The 18967-nt window shown below is 43.2% G+C and overlaps 1 protein-coding gene across 1 annotated transcript in view; it reads right to left on the bottom strand.

Annotated features, from left to right (window-relative positions):
• The window catches only part of LOC137327209 (cilia- and flagella-associated protein 47-like), a 602936-nt gene that overhangs the window by 42180 nt on the left and 541789 nt on the right, over window positions 1-18967 (bottom strand). The window contains exon 59 of the mRNA XM_067992778.1: window positions 9559-9718. Coding sequence (XP_067848879.1) covers window positions 9559-9718 — 160 coding nt within the window. The remainder of the gene's footprint in view (window positions 1-9558; window positions 9719-18967) is intronic.

Here is an 18967-nt window from a genome sequence, read left to right as displayed (position 1 = left end):
TGGTGGAGTGAAGCAGATGCAATAGAACAGGCACTGGGAGAAAAGGGGCTGTGGGTAGGGGTAGGGGAGGCAATAGAACTGAGGGTATTCTAGAAAACAGTAGGGATGAAATGCGGTTTACAGATGCAGCAACAAATGTCTTTCTTTCCACTTCATATGCCTTTCCTCGCCCTCTGAGTCCCCATCCATCATTCTAGCCAGATCTATCCAACCCACCCACCACCCAAAATCTTCCTACAGCCCTAGCTGGATCCCTCTTCCAACCATCACCCGTATTTTTTACCAACTGGTGCCTGTACTTCCCAATGACAAAAGAAGAGAAAGATAGAAAGAAAAATATAAAAGGCAAAAAAAGAACAGGACACGGAAAGAACTACAACGCAGGACAAGAACTCAGAGAAACAAAAAAGAACAGACAGACAAAAACATAAAGACACAGAAAATCAGAAAAGCACAGAAAACTGTAACTGGAAAGATGAAAAGACAACCAACATGAAGATGTCAGAAACATGTAAGATGATCGTTCATCCTTCGATATCGAAGGCGGCGGCCAGAATATTATCTCATTTTTTGCAGTCAGTTCTTTGGTGACTGATGAGACCTATTTTTGCTTGGAATGAGTGTCCACAGATTGAACAGTGGATCCTGGATACAGCAGGTTGGGAATCTTGATTTTTCAGGCGAGAATTCCTCAGCTGGCATTTCCATTCAGCATTAGCAATGCGATGGGCCTCACAGCAGGAGATGCCTTCATGGATGGTTTTTCGCCATGCTTTCTTATCTTGAGCAAGTTATTCCCACTTATGGATGCCTGTTTGGCACTGTTTCAGAGTAGCTTTTAAGCAATCTTTATATCTGACCACCAGGAAATCGCTTCCCAGTTGTCAATACACCAGAAAAGATTTTCTGTGTGTCATGTAATACACAGACAATAATGTATGACTTACTATGAGCTATGTCATAGGATACCCACTTAGAAAAAAATTGTTCTGTTATTTTTTATCTATTAATGTTGGAAAAATTGTCCTCCACTACTTTAAATCCTTTCCTTCCCCACCAAAACCTTAATACTTTCCTTGCTTACCCACCCCAACCCCACTTCTTTCGAACGCTTTTCTGTGACTTACAGTGAACGACATCCACAGGGATCCACTAGTGTATTAAATACTTATTGTTGTGATTCTGATCAGGTCTAAAGCTTGAAACAAATTATATATGTGTCAAATATATGCTGAAGTTGCTGTGATAATGAGAGGCACAGTTTTGTCATCCTTTAGCCTCTATAGGGGCATTACACAAGGCTGCCCATTGTTTCCATTTTTATTTACCATAAACCCTATGATTATAGATAATGTCAGCTCATGATCAGAGTCCAGGGAATCTCTTTGGGAGAGACCAATAATAATCTGTTGTTCTCCACAGATGATAACATGCGTTCACTATGATCAGATATCCTACATAATTCCTTTCTTAGCAGATGCTAGACTGTAATTTGGTCAAATTCTTTAAAAAAAAAATTTTTTTGCCCCAGTTTAAAATGTGTTTTTTTCTCTTTTGGCCTCCCCATTTCTATAGCTGACAGGATGGTCAATTATATTGCCTCCATGCATCTAGCAAATATCTCCAGAATAAGCCACCTCAATTCAATGAAAACAAACTGTTCCCAATTACTATGAGCAATACAATGGGCCAGAATTTGCTGGCAATGTAATGGCGAGTTTAATGGTGCTTGCCATTATTGTGTAAATCATCCAGCAATTTGTGGCGATGAAGAGATAGCCCGTCAGTTGCGAATCACTATAAATTACTGGATGCTTTGCACCGCTCTGCGGTTAACCTCGTAAAAACGGGTGGGAGCTCACCGTCACCCTCCCTGTGAGTTTCAAGAAATTGCTGCATTTGGGCATTAATTACGAAGTTAGGGCTGGTACTTAACAGCATAAGGACCCTTTTAGTTACGAGATTTATGTTCCTGCAATTCAACCTCTCTGGCCCGGAAAGGGAACAATTGAAACTGTGGAGTCTTATTCCTGCAGGTAGTAAATTGTTCTTTTTTTAAATTTAAAATTTAAATTTTGAAAATCTTTTTCTTACTTTTCCTATCTGTCCCTTTTTTTTCTCTTCCTCTTAAACCAATCTTTCTTTCCCTCTCTTTATTTCTCTTTGCATACCTGATTTGACTCTAATTTACCCTATCTCCTTCTCCGTCGTTCCTCTGTTTCTTTCTCAATCCTTAAATCTCAATGGTTAAGGAGATTGTTGGTCCCATCGTTCACCAAGGTGCCAGATGCCCCGTTGACCTCGAGTTATCAGCTTGCACTTCCAGCAATTTGTGGTGCAAAACAATTTTTGAGCTGAAGGGTGAGGGAAAAAGTCTATCGACCGGAGCATGCCGCAAGATGCCCCGCTCCAGCAAAATATGGGTCAATAAATAGATAAAGATAGCAAACAATAAGTGCATTGTTTAATAACATTTTTAAGTTTGCTTCCTTCCTCAATGTAAATTGTTTGCCTTATTATTTGTAAGCAATAACTTCAGAATTTTTGAAACATGAAAATGAAGCTTTCGGTCAGTTAAAAGGACAAATCAATCACACTAAACAACCACAGTGGTAAAATCACAATTGCAATGTGCAACAACAGGCTTGTATTAAATTCCTTTGTCTGCTCTCCTCCACCTCTTAGGAGCTGACGTTTACTGAAATACCGTCACAAAGGCACCAGCAGCCATTTGGTACCCCACCCAAATGGTCATTTTTCATGTGTCAGCTGGTTATTTGACCGTACAAGGTATCACAGCTGAGTCCAATCCTGTTCTCACCCAATAGCTAAGTATGCGCACTTTTGAATCAGAAGCAGATTTCTGGCTTATTAGGGGTAAGAAAGGAGATCAGGTTGAACTTTCTTACACAAAGAATTCGAAAAGTTCTAACCCTGGGTTACGCTGATTTAGATGGTGTCAGCTGAGGCAGAGACTGAGGTGTTACATTTGGCCTCAGCAATCCCGGACTTGACATTTGACTTTATCTTCACCCAGAATTTGTCTCACATCACAGATACTTCACACTTTGGGGCTCTCATATCATGTTACCATTATGATAAGTATACTGAGAATATACCTAGAATAGAACTCTGCAGTCCCTTTCAACATCACATTATTCTAAATGCAAAGCAATTGATTTCATCTTACATTTTAAAACCGACCTTTAGAATCCATTCTTCTGGGTCTGGTGAAATAACCATAACACTGCAATGCAGTGATATGCCATATAACCAAATTTAGATATAATAAAGTCCCTCTGTATCACTTTCTTTTACAGCTATATAAAAGAGTGCATTTTAATAATGAATTGATTACAGACAAAATGCTCATCTTAAGAGACTGGTTACAGAGCAGCATTAGCAGATGTCTGGTAGTAGGTCACCTGCCAGTGCTGCTCAGTAGTTTGAGCTGAGACACATAGCTGATGCAGAGAAGGGGGTTAAATTGGATTACCCCCAAAAACGGGCGTGGGAATTGCGGAACGCGATTAACCTGCACCCGTTCATTGCGCTAAATGTTAAATTCGTGCTGCCTGCTGTTATAAATGATTGCTGCGTGCAGCCAATGCTACCTGCGCTGTTCCTTGGCTGAATGTATCAGCAGGGGGCCCAATATTGCGAGTGGCCAGCGCTACTTAAAGGCAGCCTGCACCTCTTAAAGGGGAGATGCATTGTGGCAGCAAGAAGTGGTGGCAGTCCTTTGTGAACTGAATCTATGTTGCAAAATATTGAAGAATGGCTGAGCATGCGAGTGAGCGTGCACCAAAGTTTTCTGATAATGCACTGGCGGCCTTGGTGCAGGGAGTGGAGAGAAGGAGAGGCATCCTGTATCCGTAAGGGGGCCCTCAAGCCGCATGCTCAGGAGGTAGTGGGAGGAAGTAGTGGTAGAGGTCAATGCTAGGAGCATAGCTCTAAGAACATGGATACAGTGCAGGAAGAAGTTCAATGATCTGACACGAGTTGTCAAGGTGAGTTCAATGTTCAAATGACATATCCTACTAACTGCACCACTAGCCTCATCCACTGGTCAATTCACTACACCCCCCCCATCACCCACCTACCAACAATCTCTTATCAATCAGTACTCAACCCTTCAATTCATATGGTTTACCTCACCCTCAAACACTTAGCACTGTTGCAAGCCTCACATTCACAACTCACAGCTCACACACACTGGCAGCTATTCAACCATGTCCACATCAGCCAAACATCTTGCAGGATATTCAATGACACACTACCCTCTTTCTTGCAGGAGAAGGTGGTGCATAACAGGAGGCAGCAACAAACAACTGGAGGAGGACATGCGCGCTTGCATGTTTTAACTGGAGACAGTGCTGGCCATCATGGGAAGGGCTATCATTAAGGCTGTGGCTACTGGTGACGCTCGAGGGATTGATGATGAGAGTCTCTGCATTCCTAATCTTCCTTCTCTCTTCCCACTTCTCCTTCATCCCACAATCTTTTCTGACTCACAAGCTGCAGATGGTGTAAGCATGCACATCTCACTTTCTTCTCTCTCCTCACCAAAACCCAACCCTTGTCTTTTTTTTCATTTCAGATACCTAAGAACTGGAACTTGCCCAGCCAGAGGAGGCAGAGGAAGAAAACAGTGATGATGAAGAGACACCATCATTCGATCTTACACTCTCAGCCACCAGCTCAGAGACTGACACTGTGCATACTTTAGAGGATAGGATAGAGGAAGGATTCACATGTGGTGAGACATTGGGCACAAGTACGCAGGAACCAGGGCGGGGGGAAAGGATACCAGGTGCCAGCTCGCCGGAGTGCAAGGGCAGACACTAATTTTGCTGCAGAGGAGTCAGGTGAAGACTTCGATGGCAGATGGGTATACACAACCAAATGCATGATGTACTGGAAAACCTGCCAGAAAGCCTGTGCACAATGTCAAGGAGCATGGAGGAATCCAGCTCCAACTTGGCACAGGGCTTTGCTCAGAACATGGAATGGGTGGTTACCTCCATCAGCACACCTGTGGAACACACCATGGTGCAGCATCCAATGACCGATGTCACAGAGCCCATTGCAGCACAAACAGCTATCATCAAAGGTCTGACTGCTGCATTGAAAGCTCAGATTGTTGCCATCGCGGCTCTGGGTACCACTGTTAAAAGGGGCTTCCAGGTCATCGCAGCAGTCCAGCAATCTATTCTCCAACAGATCACCAAGATTGCTGAGGCGCCACCCCGGGAGAGTGACAGTGGCTCCAGGGAGAGGAACCTGTTGTCCTTTCTCAGGAGTCATGATGTGGAGATGCCAGTGATGGACTGGGGTGGACAAATGTAAGGAATCTTACAACACCAGGTTATAATCCAACAGTTTTATTTGAAAATCACAAGCTTTTGGAGCTTACCTCCTTCGTCAGGTGAGGAAGGAGGTAAGCTCCGAAAGCTTGTGATTTTTAAATAAAACTGTTGGACTTTGACCTGGTGTTGTAAGATTCCTTACTTTCTCAGGAGGATAGCAGTATTCCTGCTCCCACCCCTACCACACCACCAGTGCCTGTCAGCCGAAACGAAGCAGCTCAGGCCGAAACGAAGCAGACTGAAGCCGGGCCCTCTAGGCCCAGAGCTGCTTGAGGTCATCTGCAGTCTCCTCAATTGAAGGTCAGCAGCTTTCCACCACCCATGCTCCAGCCACTGGGGATGTACCTCATAGAAGCACGAGGAAAGGTAAAGGCACATGAAAGATAGGCATTAAGGGAATGCACAAAGGTGAATAGTTTCAATTTGCATGTATTATTTAATGAGTGAATTGATAAATTTGGATTTGAATTTGCATTTGGTGGTGAACTGAGGGAGGAACCAATATGTGTAATCATAAAGAGAGCGATGTGGTGGTCAGTGGGAAAGGAAAGGTAAGGAGTGTGGGACCGTTGGTGAATAGGGAGGTGCAATTGAGGTAATTGGTGTCATTCATGAATAATCTGATCACATGGAGCCCTAGCACAAAGGGCTTGTATCCTCACTTCCTCTTCATCCACTTCCTCTTGTACTTCCTCCTCCTCCTTCTCGTGCTCACGCTCCTCAGGTTCTTGCCTGATAGGCGGTGTCAAGGGCTGTTCCCTCATAATGGCCAGGTTGTGCAACATACAGCATGCAGCATACAATCACAAATCTCAATACCCGCTCAGCTGAGTACTGCAAGGCTCCTCCAGAGCAGTCCAGTCAGCGGAAGCATTGCTTAAGGACGCCGATGCTGTGCTTTATGATGTTCCCTGTGGATGGCTCTCATTGTAGGCCTGCTGTGCACATGTGTGTGGGTTCCTGATCGGAGTCATGAGCCGTGTCATGAGGGGATAACCCTTGTCGCCCAGTAGCCAGCTTTTGACTTGCCGTGCTGGTTCAAATACAGGTTGAACAGAGGACTGCCGCAGAATGAAAGAACCATGATTGCTGCCAGGATAGTGGGCATTGACCTGTATGATCCACTGCCTGTGGTCGCACACCAGCTGCACATTGAGGAAGTGGAATCCCTTTCTGTTGATGAATATGTCCGAGTTCAGATGAGGAGCATGCAAGGCAATGCGAGTGCAGTCAATGGCACCCTGCACTGTGGAGAAGCCTGCAATGCGAGCAAAACCTTGTGCTCGCTCCTCCTGTTTGTCCCTGGCAAGAGGGAATGAGATAAATGTGTTTCTCATTGTATAGAGAGCCTTAGTGACCTCCCTTATACTACAGTGTACTGCAACCTGTGAGATGTTGCTTATATCTCCAGCAGTAGCCTGAAAGGAGCCAGAGGCATAAAAATTGAGAGCCAAGGGCACCTTGACTGCCACAGTTGTGGCTGCAGCAGTTAATAGATTTCAGTCACAACCTCTTATGAACCAAAATCATTGGATGCACTGGTTGTTGCTGAAGTTGAGGTAAGAGAATTGCTCTCTGAAGACCCTCCGTGGATATGGCCTCCTGCTGAGTGCCCTGCTCCTCCTCCTCCTCCTCCCTCTTCTAACATCTTGTCCTGCTCTGCGTGGCCTCTCTTCATTCTCCCAGTCATGTTCCATTCCCAGATGAAGCCCTACCAGGCCACCCATTTCTGGAAACAACCTTTTTCAACACAATATTTTAAATGCCACTAGAAGTACTGCAAGACCAGCCAGATCAGTCCCTGTAGAGTATTGAAACTTTAGCCAAGTACAGGGAAAACTCCAAGAATGTGTACAATTGCACCAGCAGCCAAAAGAAATAATTCAGCAACTACCCTGTAAGTACTTCATGATCCCTTTAAATAGTGCTGGTGGGGGGTCCTTCATGCCATTTAACGTCGTGTTCAGCTGTGCGAGGTTAAGACAGGGCGTTGGCTGGAGTGTGGAGTTGCAAAATGGCAGCAGTATCTTCAAATCAGTGTTGCACACTGACTTGTGCAATAATCTACCCATCCTGCATGCTGCCGGCAGTCGTTAGATGCGCGTGCAAACCCATTTACTGAGATGGCGTCCTGTGTACTTCCTGTTGGAAATGTGCGTGTGCATTTTGGACCCCGTTTTCGAGTCTTAGGTGGCCGTGTAGTGACCCAATTTATCCTCCGAAGCGTTTTGCTCTGTATCAAACTGCTATACCTGACCTGGGAGTGCTTAATATTAACATTAGATGCCTTAAATGGAAAGTGTTTCATCCGTCAGCACTAATATTGCTCACTTTCACAATAACACAATTCAGAAAAAATATAAAGGCAAAAATTGAGCTGACACAAAGTTTGGTGTAGTATTGATATTCTGCCACAAGATGCCACTGACATAATTAGTAAATAATGTATTGTTATATTTAGAAAGCTTGCTAAAGACATCTACAGACAGATCATCATTACTGCATCAATTTTTAATCTCCTCTTTAACTTCTTCAAATCAATATTGGATTCCTGAAAAATAACCATGGGAGTCTGAATTCTCTTCCTATTTCTAGAATGCTCATTCTAATAGTGCTTCTGTCCCAAATGTCTACTCTTTACTATAGATCTTAACCCTTCCGCCCACAAGCAATGAGTTTTGAATGACTGCTTTGTATTCAGTTTCTGTTCTTAAATCTTACAGTATCTTTAATTTGCTCTCAACTTAAAAGATCAATACACAATAGAAGGTTTCAATGTCCTTTCTCTCTTTTAGGTGCAATCTTATGCACGACCGGAAACCTGAAAACTCATGGTCAGCACTGAGGGAAAAGCATTAAGTCATTGACCTCTAATACAGGCCTTCCCCCACAAAGTGTGTAAATATATACATTAACACCACCTCCCACCCCCTGATGGATGGAAACCAGGCATGGGAGCAGTTAAAATGGAGCAGGAGACCTACCCAATCCTTAACCCGCCTCAATCATCATCCACCACCTCCCTCGACCTTTCCAATGCCTCTGTGTTGTCAGCCTGCTTGTCCGACATCCAGTCCTGGATGAGCCGCAATTTCCTCCAGTTAAACATTGGGAAGACTGAACCCGTTGTCTTTGGCCTTATACTCCATAGCCTTGCCACCGATTCCAACCCCCTCATCTGACCACTGTCTCAGGTTGAAACCGACTGTTCACTACCTCGGCATCCTATTTCACTTTGAGCTGAGCTTCTGATCCCATATCCTCTCCATCACTAAGACCGCCTACTTCCATCTCTGCAATATTGCCTCTCTCCGCCCTTCCCTTAGCCCAGCTGCTGCTGAAATTCTCATCCATGCTTTTGTTACCTCCAGACTCAACTATTCTGACAAGTTCCTGGCTGGTCTCCCATCTTCCACCCTCCATAAACTTGAGCCCATCCAAAACTCTGCTGCCCATATCCTAACTCGCACCAAGTCCTGTTCACCCATTATCCCTGTGCTCTCTGACCTACATTGGCTCCCGGTCCAACAATGCCTTGAACTTAAAATTCTCATTCTTGTGTTCAGACTCCTCCATGGCCTCTCCCCTCCCTATCTCTGTAACCCCCTCCAGCCCTATAACCCTCCACAATCTCTGCGTCCTCCGATTCTGGCCTCTTGTGCATCCCTGACTTCCTTCGCCCCACCATTGGTGGCCTTACCTTCAGTTGCCTAGGCCCTAAGCTCTGGATTTCCCTCCCTAAATCTCTCCTCCTTAAAACCTAGCTTGTTGATCATACTGTCCTAAATGTCTCCTTCTTTGGCTCAGTGTCAAACTTTTTGTCTGATTACGCTCCTGTGAAGCGCTTTGGGACATTTTACTACGTTAGAGGCATTATATAAATGCAAGTTGTTGTTTTTGATTGGTTAATGGAATAGTTAAAGCAATCAGTTTGGTTTGCTTCAGAGATAGTGATTTCTGATTCCCTTTTTTCTCAATAGGACATTCAAGGCAATCAATTTCCTGCAGCATTATTTCTTTGCATTATTTTAACCTCTAATTGTTATTATGTAATAATCTACAGTCAGCACACATCTCATCCAGTGTTTGTATCAACAGTAGTAAAATGGTTTTATGTGTTCAATTGTTCCTTTAAACAGTTATTAAAACAAATATTTCTGTTCATTTAGTTGATGTGCCTTCATCTTACCTTTTCAGTTCTCTCGCTGTCACTTTAGACATGTCATAAGGCCAACTATTTCCATTTTCCTTCTTAATTTGGACCACCATCAGACCCTCATATAATGCCATTTCATCAGGTGCAAAAATCAGAGGGATGTCCAATTTCCCTTTCGGGGGAAGTAATATACCTATTCAATTGAATAACAGGTATAGTATTAGTATGTACTGTCAGAAAATCTTAAGCTCCAGAGACCAGAGATATGTAATTTACACCTATAGTAATTTCAAATTTGACAAATCTAATTTTACATATTAGATACCGTAAATGGCTTGGTAGAACAAGGTGCCAACTGATAAAGAAAGATGACACATCATGTAGACAAATCAGTTGATATGCAATTTTTTTTTACTAGTGATAATGATAAATGTGAGATGATTTAAGACACGCTATTAAATTTAAGAAGCTATGCAAGTATTACATTATAAATTATCCTGCACTACGTGGGGAGAAGAGTTGCATAATGGCATGAAATTGTAAATCTTCTCCTACATGTTTGCAATGATGTGAAATAGTTCAATATTCTTTTTATATGTGTGGGCGCATGCGCTGAGTGGAGGACGAAGAGGAGAAGAAGAGGGGTTTGAAATGCCCAGGTATAGTACGTTCGAGAACTGTTCCAAGAGACTGTACTTCACTTCCAGAATCGTTAGTATAAACTTATCCTATGGAAAGTTCTCAAGGATGGATGGGTCAAAAACAGAAGCTTTATACATTCTGCTTTCCATTGCATTAAAACAGGCCTCAATCTCATTCACACCTGCCACTTAGGCTTTTGATTGCCCCTTACCCTAAATAAATGATTCACTACAGTGGTGAGGTTAAGAAATAAGGAAAATCTTTGTTCTAACTTGTAAATTAAACAATAGCATTTCATAAGATCCATTAGACATATTTAAGAGCATGTTAATTTAATACAATTTATATCCTCTCAAACTCATCTGAAAGCCGCTAATTAAAATTCTCTCCCAGCATTCTGAGTGATAGGTTGAGACAGGGTACTGAGTTAGACGATCAGCCATGATCATTTTGAATGGCGAAGCAGGCCCGAAGGGCTGAATGGCCTACTCTTGCTCCTATTTTCTATATTTCTATGTTTCTATGTTATTTAGGAATTTCAGTCTGGAATAATCGTGATAATGAAAATGTACTGAGTGGTGATTGATATTATATCTGATCTAAAAGTACTTGTTGTTGTAACTGATCATAAACTAGAAGAATATTTCGCTCTTCAGTTCTGTCATTTTTGTTAATAAACATCCTGAAAACCTTCATTGTTAGTTTCTTTTTTATTTATTTAACAGTTTCAGACTTTCTGTAATGGGCAAATACTGATGGCTAGAAATTCGGGAGCACCCATTTTTGGGGCGATCGTCGGCCTCAGGAGGATCGCAGGTCTCGGAGGGGGAAACATGGTTTTCGTGGGAGCGATCGCAAGCCTTGGGGAGATTGCGAGTCTTGGGGGGGGAGGGGGGGAAAGGGAGCTGGAAGCGATCAGAACGGTGGTTTACAGATAACTAACTTACCCTTTTTTTGCATGCGATCTGTAGGGTTGGTTTCCCTGAGTGCAGCCTGTGATAGTGATGGCTGCCTCAGGGCAAACCTTTGTTGCAGCAGGGACCTCAAGCAGGAATCAAGTCCCTTATTTGCATTTGCCCTGCTTCAGGCGTGGCAAAAGACGCCTCTTGTTTGTCCTTACCCAATTTGGGGACTTAGGGGTCGTATAGGTGTCTGAAAAACAGGCGTTACACGACCCAATTTCTAGGCCAGGATATTTATATTTTGTCAACATTGATAATAAAGTAACATATATTTGGAAAGCCAAAGGGTCGGTGCAACTAAAGCAAAGCATGAAAACAATACCAGATTTTCAAACAAGTCAGTAGGTAAACCACTAATTCTGACATTTTACCTTACTATACCCTCTGTCAATCTGTTCCATAAAGGCAGTTGTAAATCTATTGTAGAAATGCATGGCTCTAAAGTCCCAGGATATGTAGTTGGGAAACCTCGAGATGCTTATTTCATTCCAAGAGCAAGTAAGATGTCGTCACATATGAATGAGTTATAAATGTCTTTCTCCCAAGTGGAATAAGCTGAATATCTTATTACTCCCCCCTCATGTTTCTGCTCATATTAAATGAAAAAATAGTAAACACAAAGGTATTTTAAACTGAATAAAATTGTTTTAATCTATAAAACAGAGAAAGGCTGAAAGTAATCCATGCGGCTTTGCACTCTATTATACTTCACTTTCATACTGAATTTACATCTATCTGTACTGATGTAAATTTGGTGTAAAAATATTATACAATTATACTGCAATTACTGGCACAATTTTTGAGTGGTGCAAACAGGCAGCATGGGGTTCTACTGATATTAACCTTTTACTCCTCTTGCCTCCAGAAGGAACTGACTCACGCTGGTATACATTTTCACAGGTGTCCAGACAATGGGTTGATCCCTGCGCCTGAACAAGTAGGCCCGAGGCTCACCTAATATTGGGCCTCGGGCCTCATTTAATTTACACTGGAGAACTGCCGACACTGAATAGGCGTCCCCAGAAAGCTCGCCAGTGAAGAGGAATCAACACAGCTTGCACTTATATAGCGCCATTAGCGTAGTAAAATGTCCCAAGGCTCTTCACAGAAACGTGATCAGACAATAATTGACGCCGAGCCAAAGACGGAGACATTAGGATGGGTGGCAGGTTTTACGAAGCGCCTATAGGAGAAGAGAGAGGTGGAGAAGCTTTTGGTAAAAAAAGAAACTCTGTTACACAATTCCAGATTAAAAGACAGAGCCACTGTTTAAGAGAGGATGGAGCCCAGGTCCATTGTTTCCTCGGTCCTTCCCTGTTAGAGGCCCAGCTTTTGAGTGGCAGCCACTCCGCCCATGAGAATAAGCTAACTGGCCACTAATCCTGTGAAAATGAGGCTCACCTTGGGGATCCAGGCCATGGAAACGGTCTGGACCCCCAAAAGAGTCAGCTAAGATTAATCCTTACTAAAACCGCGCATGAAAACAATACCAAATTTTCAAATAAATCAATAGGCAAACCACTAATTCTGTCATTTTACATATGTCAATCTGTTCTGCCAAACCAGTTGTAAATCTAATGTATAAATGCATGGCACCAAAATCTAAAGCTCTATCTCCCAGCCTGAGCACTCTGAGGCTTGGGGCAAGTGGGCACCTGAGATGTGCCCGTAGTGGTATTAATGACCATTGACCCCATGCTAATTAGCAGCCCTCCCCTGACCTCTCATACTCCATTGAGGTCAGCACTGGAGGGCATGCTGGAGGCACGTTCCCAGTGTAACTACAACGATAACATCACTGAGCAATTTCAGGGCCAGGTTATTTGTGGCATGGAAGATTGAGTCTGAGCTGAAGGCTTATATCAAATGATAACAAATGGTTCTCTACGCAATTGTGGCATGCTAGCTATGTGTGATAGAATGACAGTCTTTGATGCTGTAGTTCTACTACCTAGTTCTCATCTGTGGTGACTTTCAAACTGTGTGAAATGCCGATTTTGACGCAAATGTAATACATACGAAAAGAAAAACTGAATTGGTATCACCTTTGACCAAGCTGACTGGTCTGTGGGATAAGAGATCTACAAGAGCCATATATACAGAGAGGGAACAAGTTAGAGAGAAACTATGAATGAGGGCTGGTTTCATTCATTTTTCTAAACGAGATTTTTAGTACGGATACTAAAAACGATATATACATTTGACATTACATTATAACAGCATATTACATCAGGCAGGTAATATCCAGAGTACAATTGAGTACTTATTGAGAGGTTGTGATTAGTGGTTGTTGTCAATTAAAATAGTTTAAATATTTTGATATGAAATGGTTAATAGAAAACACAATGTGACAAAAATGTGATCTTGTAGAGAATGGGCAGTTCCCCAACAGGTGACAACAAAAGAGGGAGATGGCAATAGTCCAGATTTTCTATCTTGAATGACAGAACATGGACTTTTAGCCTTACAAAAAGCAAGAAAAAGATAAGATGATAATTCTGATAATTCAGTTGGTAGCAAATGCTGCAATGTGACCATGAGAGAAAATATCCAGAAATTAGATAATTTGTGGATGTAAATGCATATTTTCCAACAAAAAAAACCTTTGCAGCAATGCTCACAGCTGTTGCCATAGCATATCTACTGGATCACAGCATGCTTCTATGGTTTTATTTAAAAGGGTCTATATTTCTGGAGAAAGGGAGAGAGAAAGAATGAGAAAAAGAGTCAGACAAGCAGAGAAATGCAGAGGGGACAACTAGAAAGGTATGAGACCATACAGGGAGAACAGCAGGGAAAAGGGAGCCAGAAATAATTACAGTGAGAGAAATGCAGAAAAACTATCATTCTCTTTCTGTATTTTAAGGCAATTGCAAAAAGAAGATTTTTTTAAAAACTTTGTGAACAAGGAAACGGGAAATCCAATAGCGTTATATAAATGCACAAATTGGGGAATGTGATAAATACATGTTTGATAAAAAATGTCTTATGTGCCATAATAGTTTGTTCTGAACAGAAATGTTTAGAAAAGTAATACCAGCAATCCATATGATGAACCACTGAACTATTTTAACTCCCGGGCCTCATTAACATGCCAACGGTCTACTTCTTGCCCAGAATTTGCAATGTGCTAGCAAAGGTTAAAATGCATGCTTTGGAAATAAATAAGTAGATGATTTCAGGATAGCTGGGTTAGGGTTAAATTAGAAGAGTGAGAAACATAATCCATTATTGGGTTCGGGGAGCACGGAGGGCTTCATCCAGCATCGCCCATAAATAGTACTTGTTAAAGTGAGGGAAGGTTATCTGCATGGATAACATGGATAATAATATAACATGGATAATAGTGCCCATGGCTCAAATAAAAGGAACACACTGGCTGGGTAGAAGGAATCTGGGCCCACCCAAGGTGAACAAGCTGTGGCCGCCTACAGGGAGGAGCCGCAGCAGCAGCATTAGCTAGGGTTGCCAACCCTCCAGTTTTTTTTTATTCGTTCATGGGATGTGGGCGTTGGTGGCGAGGCCAGCATTTATTGCCCATCCCTAATTGCCCTTGAGAAGGTGGTGGTGAGCCGCCTTCTTGAACTGCTGCAGTCCATGTGGTGACGGTTCTCCCACAGTGCTGTTAGGAAGGGAGTTCCAGGATTTTGACCCAGCGACGATGAAGGAACGGTGATATATTTCCAAGTCGGGATGGTGTGTGACTTGGAGGGGAACGTGCAGGTGGTGTTGTTCCCATGTGCCTGCTGCTCTTGTCCTTCTAGGTGGTAGAGGTCGCGGGTTTGGGAGGTGCTGTCGAAGAAACCTTTGCGAGTTGCTGCAGTGCATCCTGTGGATGGTATACACTGCAGCCACAGTGCGCCGGTGGTGAAGGGAGTGAATGCTTAGGGTGGTGGATGGGGTGCCAATCAAGCTGGCTGCTTTATCTTGGATGGTGTCGAGCTTCTTGAGTGTTGTTGGAGCTGCACTCATCCAAGCAAGTGGAGAGTATTCCATCACACTCCTGACTTGTGCCTTGAAGATGATGGAAAGGCTTTGGGGAGTTAGGAGGTGAGTCACTCGATGCAGAATACCCAGCCTCTGACCTGCTCTTGTAGCCACAGTATTTATGTGGCTGGTCCAGTTAAGTTTCTGGTCAATGGTGACCCCCAGAATGTTGATTGTGGAGGATTCGGCGATGGTAATGCCGTTGAATGTCAAGGGGAGGTGGTTAGACTCTCTCTTGTTGGAGATGGTCATTGCCTGGCATTTGTCTGGCGCGAATGTTACTTGCCACTTATGAGCCCAAGCCTGGATGTTGTCCAGGTCTTGCTGCATGCGGGCTCCGCCGGCTTCATTATCTGAGGGGTTGCGAATGGAACTGAACACTGCAATCATCAGCGAACATCCCCATTTCTGACCTTATGATGGAGGGAAGGTCATTGATGAAGCAGCTGAAGATGGTTGGGCCTAGGACACTGCCCTGAGGAACTCCTGCAGCAATGTCCTTGGGCTGAGATGATTGGCCTCCAACAACCACTACCATCTTCCTTTGCGCTAGGTATGACTCCAGCCACTGGAGAGTTTTCCCCCCGATTCCCATTGACTTCAATTTTACGAGGGCTCCTTGCTGCCACACTCGGTCAAATGCTGCCTTGATGACAAGGGCAGTCACTCTCACCTCACCTCTGGAATTCAGCTCTTTTGTCCATGTTTGGACCAAGGCTGTAATGAGGTCTGGAGCAGAGTGGTCCTGGCAGAACCCAAACTGAGCATCGGTGAGCAGGTTATTGGTGAGTAAGTGCCACTTGATAGCACTGTCGACGACACCTTCCATTACTTTGCTGATGATTGAGAGCAGACTGATGGGGCGGTAATTGGCTGGATTAGATTTGTCCTGCTTTTTGTGGACAGGACATACCTGGGCAATTTTCCACATTGTCGGGTAGATGCCAGTGTTGTAGCTGTACTGGAACAGCTTGGCTAGAGGCGCAGCTAGTTCTGGAGCACAAGTCTTCAGCACTACAGCTGGGATGTTGTCGGGGCCCATAGCCCATAGGGTTTATCTGGGAGTCTCCCAGAATTGAGGATTGATCTCCTGGACATTGCTGCGAGCAACCCAGGGAGAAAAGCAGAATGCACTTGTACACTTTCTTTTCCTGCTTGCAGGCAGTCTTCCAATTCTTAGAGCTTCCTGCACGATAACTGCTGGCACAAAATCATGAGTAAAGACACCCAGCTACAGGGGACCCAACCGTTATGAGGTAAATGCAACAATAACATTTGCGAAATGTGGTAAAAGTGTCATGTGATCAAATATCATGTGATCAAATCTCCAGGTATACATCCAATGAGAGTTGGCAATCCTATTATGGGCATTATAATCCTACTTAGGCTATGTAAAGTCCACAGTGTTCAGTTTATTAGACTAATAGGGCGCCGATTGAAGTTTTGACACTATGGGGGCAGCTGTCAACGTCGGCGGGGCGGAAAACTGGCGGTATTGGATCGGCTGGCAGTTATAGACCCGATCCCAGTTTTCCTTTCCATTGGAAAAGAAAATTGGGTGTGGCATGTCGTACGCAATCCTTATTTTTACAGAAGCTTTAAACTGGCAGTTTTGCAGTATAGTCACTCTGTTGTTAAAACCCAAATGGGGTAGAAATTAGTCATTGTTGCGCCTGTTTAATGGATAGAAAATGGGGGCAAAAATAACCAATGTCGTAGGCTGTGCCCTGCACCCCAGGAATGGCTAAAAAGCGACCAATGGCATATTGACCTCGAACAATTTTCAAGTGTCTGGAATGGTTGCCTAAAACAGGGATTAGACCCCATTTATGTGCCTCTTTTAGGACCCCTCAGGGAAATTGGGCTGTCATGAGTGGAGCAGGCATCCGGAATGCTCCACTTAGGTTTTCTAAGCATGGATGCGGCCTAGCAAGTGGCCGCCACTAAAAAGGTAAGTTTAATTTTTCTTAAATTCACATGGAGCCAGGAGGAGCAGGAGTGTTCCTGCCGACTCAACAGCACTCCTGCTGGCCGAGATCGACTCCCCCCCCCCCCCCCCCCCCGCCTCGGCACTGATCTGATGGCCCAAAAGTAATTTTCTGAAAGGCCGAGCTGACTGTCTCCACAGGCAACTTGCCAAACATATTGAACTGAAGCCAGAGACCCATTTTGGGCTGGCCGAGGACCTCTATGTTAGGGTGCGTGCTACTTTCCACCCCTATAGGGCCTATTGACTTTGTGGACACTATAAAGAAGGCATCAAATAGGTTTGCCATCAAAATACAGGCTGGTACAATAATGATTTTCAGTTAAAACCTTCTTGCAATTGTACTAAATGACAATTTTATTCCCTTGCTAAAAGAGTTTCACAACATGACTTTAGAGATTCAGTTCTGCATCTGTGCTTGACAGGCTTGGGTTAGTCAACATCAAACTAAATGAAATATCTGAACCAGACTAGTTTTCTCATCCTAAAAGATGACACACAGTACAGGGCAATGAAAATTAATCAAACCATGTCTTTCAAACACTTGCACTGTATCTAGACTTCTAAGTAGTTCATTGTTGCATGACTGTCAAGAATGAATAGTTTCAAATTTGCTTTTGTTTTCTGATTCCCCTTCTATTCTAGATAGATGAGTTTTTCAACTGGTTTCGATATTTTTTTCACCGTTTCTTTGGAGAAAAAAACAAAACGCCTAGAAATAATATTAGCATTTGTAATAAATCACGTGGTCCACTATTTTAACAGAAGAATTAACCAGTTAAATTAGTAGTCAACATAACTTCATACGAACGTGCCCGTGTTCATTCGCTAATATCACACAGTATAATTTCTAGGTTAAAGTACGCAATAATTCCCTCTTCCCTGAAGGGAAGGACATGACCTCAACTGACTGCCTCCTTTTAATGACAACAACAACTTGCATTGAATATACTCAACGACTGAGCATCCACAGCCCTCTGGGGTAGAGAATTCCAAAGATTCACAACCCTCTGAGTGAAGAAATTCCTCCTCATCTCAGTGTTAAATGGCCCACCCCTTAGCTTGAGACTATGCCCCCAAGTTCTAGACTCTCCAGCCAGGGGAAACAACCTCTCAGCATCTATCCTGTCGTGACTCTTAACTCTGGAACTCCCGCTCCACCTTCAAAAGCCTCCTCAAAATCTCTCTCTTTGACCATTCCTTTGCCATCCCCACTAACTCTACTACTTTTGTTTGATGGCATTTTTTCCTTTGTTAAGTTTCTTGAGCTATCTGCCAATTTAAAGCTTTTATGTTTGTTGTGTTGAACTGACTTCTTCAAACGTCATATGGTTCTACGGTAGCCGTCCACAAGTTTATGTAACTGTGACTTGGATCAATGCTATCACTGTTCATGTTTCCCAAAAAGTGGTGTTGAGAGAGGAGGATCTGTAATTTATTCAAAATAGCAGTTATGAGCACCTAGAACCTAGCATGTATCACCACTGCATATTATGAGGGTCCAAAATTTGAAACTTCATCATTGCTAATGAATCTCCTGTGCCACAGTTGGATGATACGCTGTTTTATAACATGGGCCTGCTAAGGCCTGCCAGCAATCATTGCTCCCACTTCCAGCAGAACTAGAGATTCTCCCCTGCCCTGCAACAGGTTCTCTCTCTCCACTCCCCAAATCATGTGTGTGTGTGTGTGTGTATGTATTTGGCAATCAACAACTTTATAATTTAGGTTTATTTCATCCAAAAACTTCAGATACTCCAGTGGAAGGGTAATTTAATTTTTGACAAGTCAAAAATAGGTTTTATTATAATCATACAGTTCTATTTATACTTTTGATTCAGCCTTCCTCAGTAAGACATGCATT

This window comes from Heptranchias perlo, chromosome 11 (assembly GCF_035084215.1).
Source record: "Heptranchias perlo isolate sHepPer1 chromosome 11, sHepPer1.hap1, whole genome shotgun sequence".
Lineage (NCBI taxonomy): Eukaryota > Metazoa > Chordata > Chondrichthyes > Hexanchiformes > Hexanchidae > Heptranchias > Heptranchias perlo.
The sequence above is the reverse complement of the archived record's forward strand: the minus strand, read 5'-3'. Positions and strand labels throughout refer to the sequence as shown.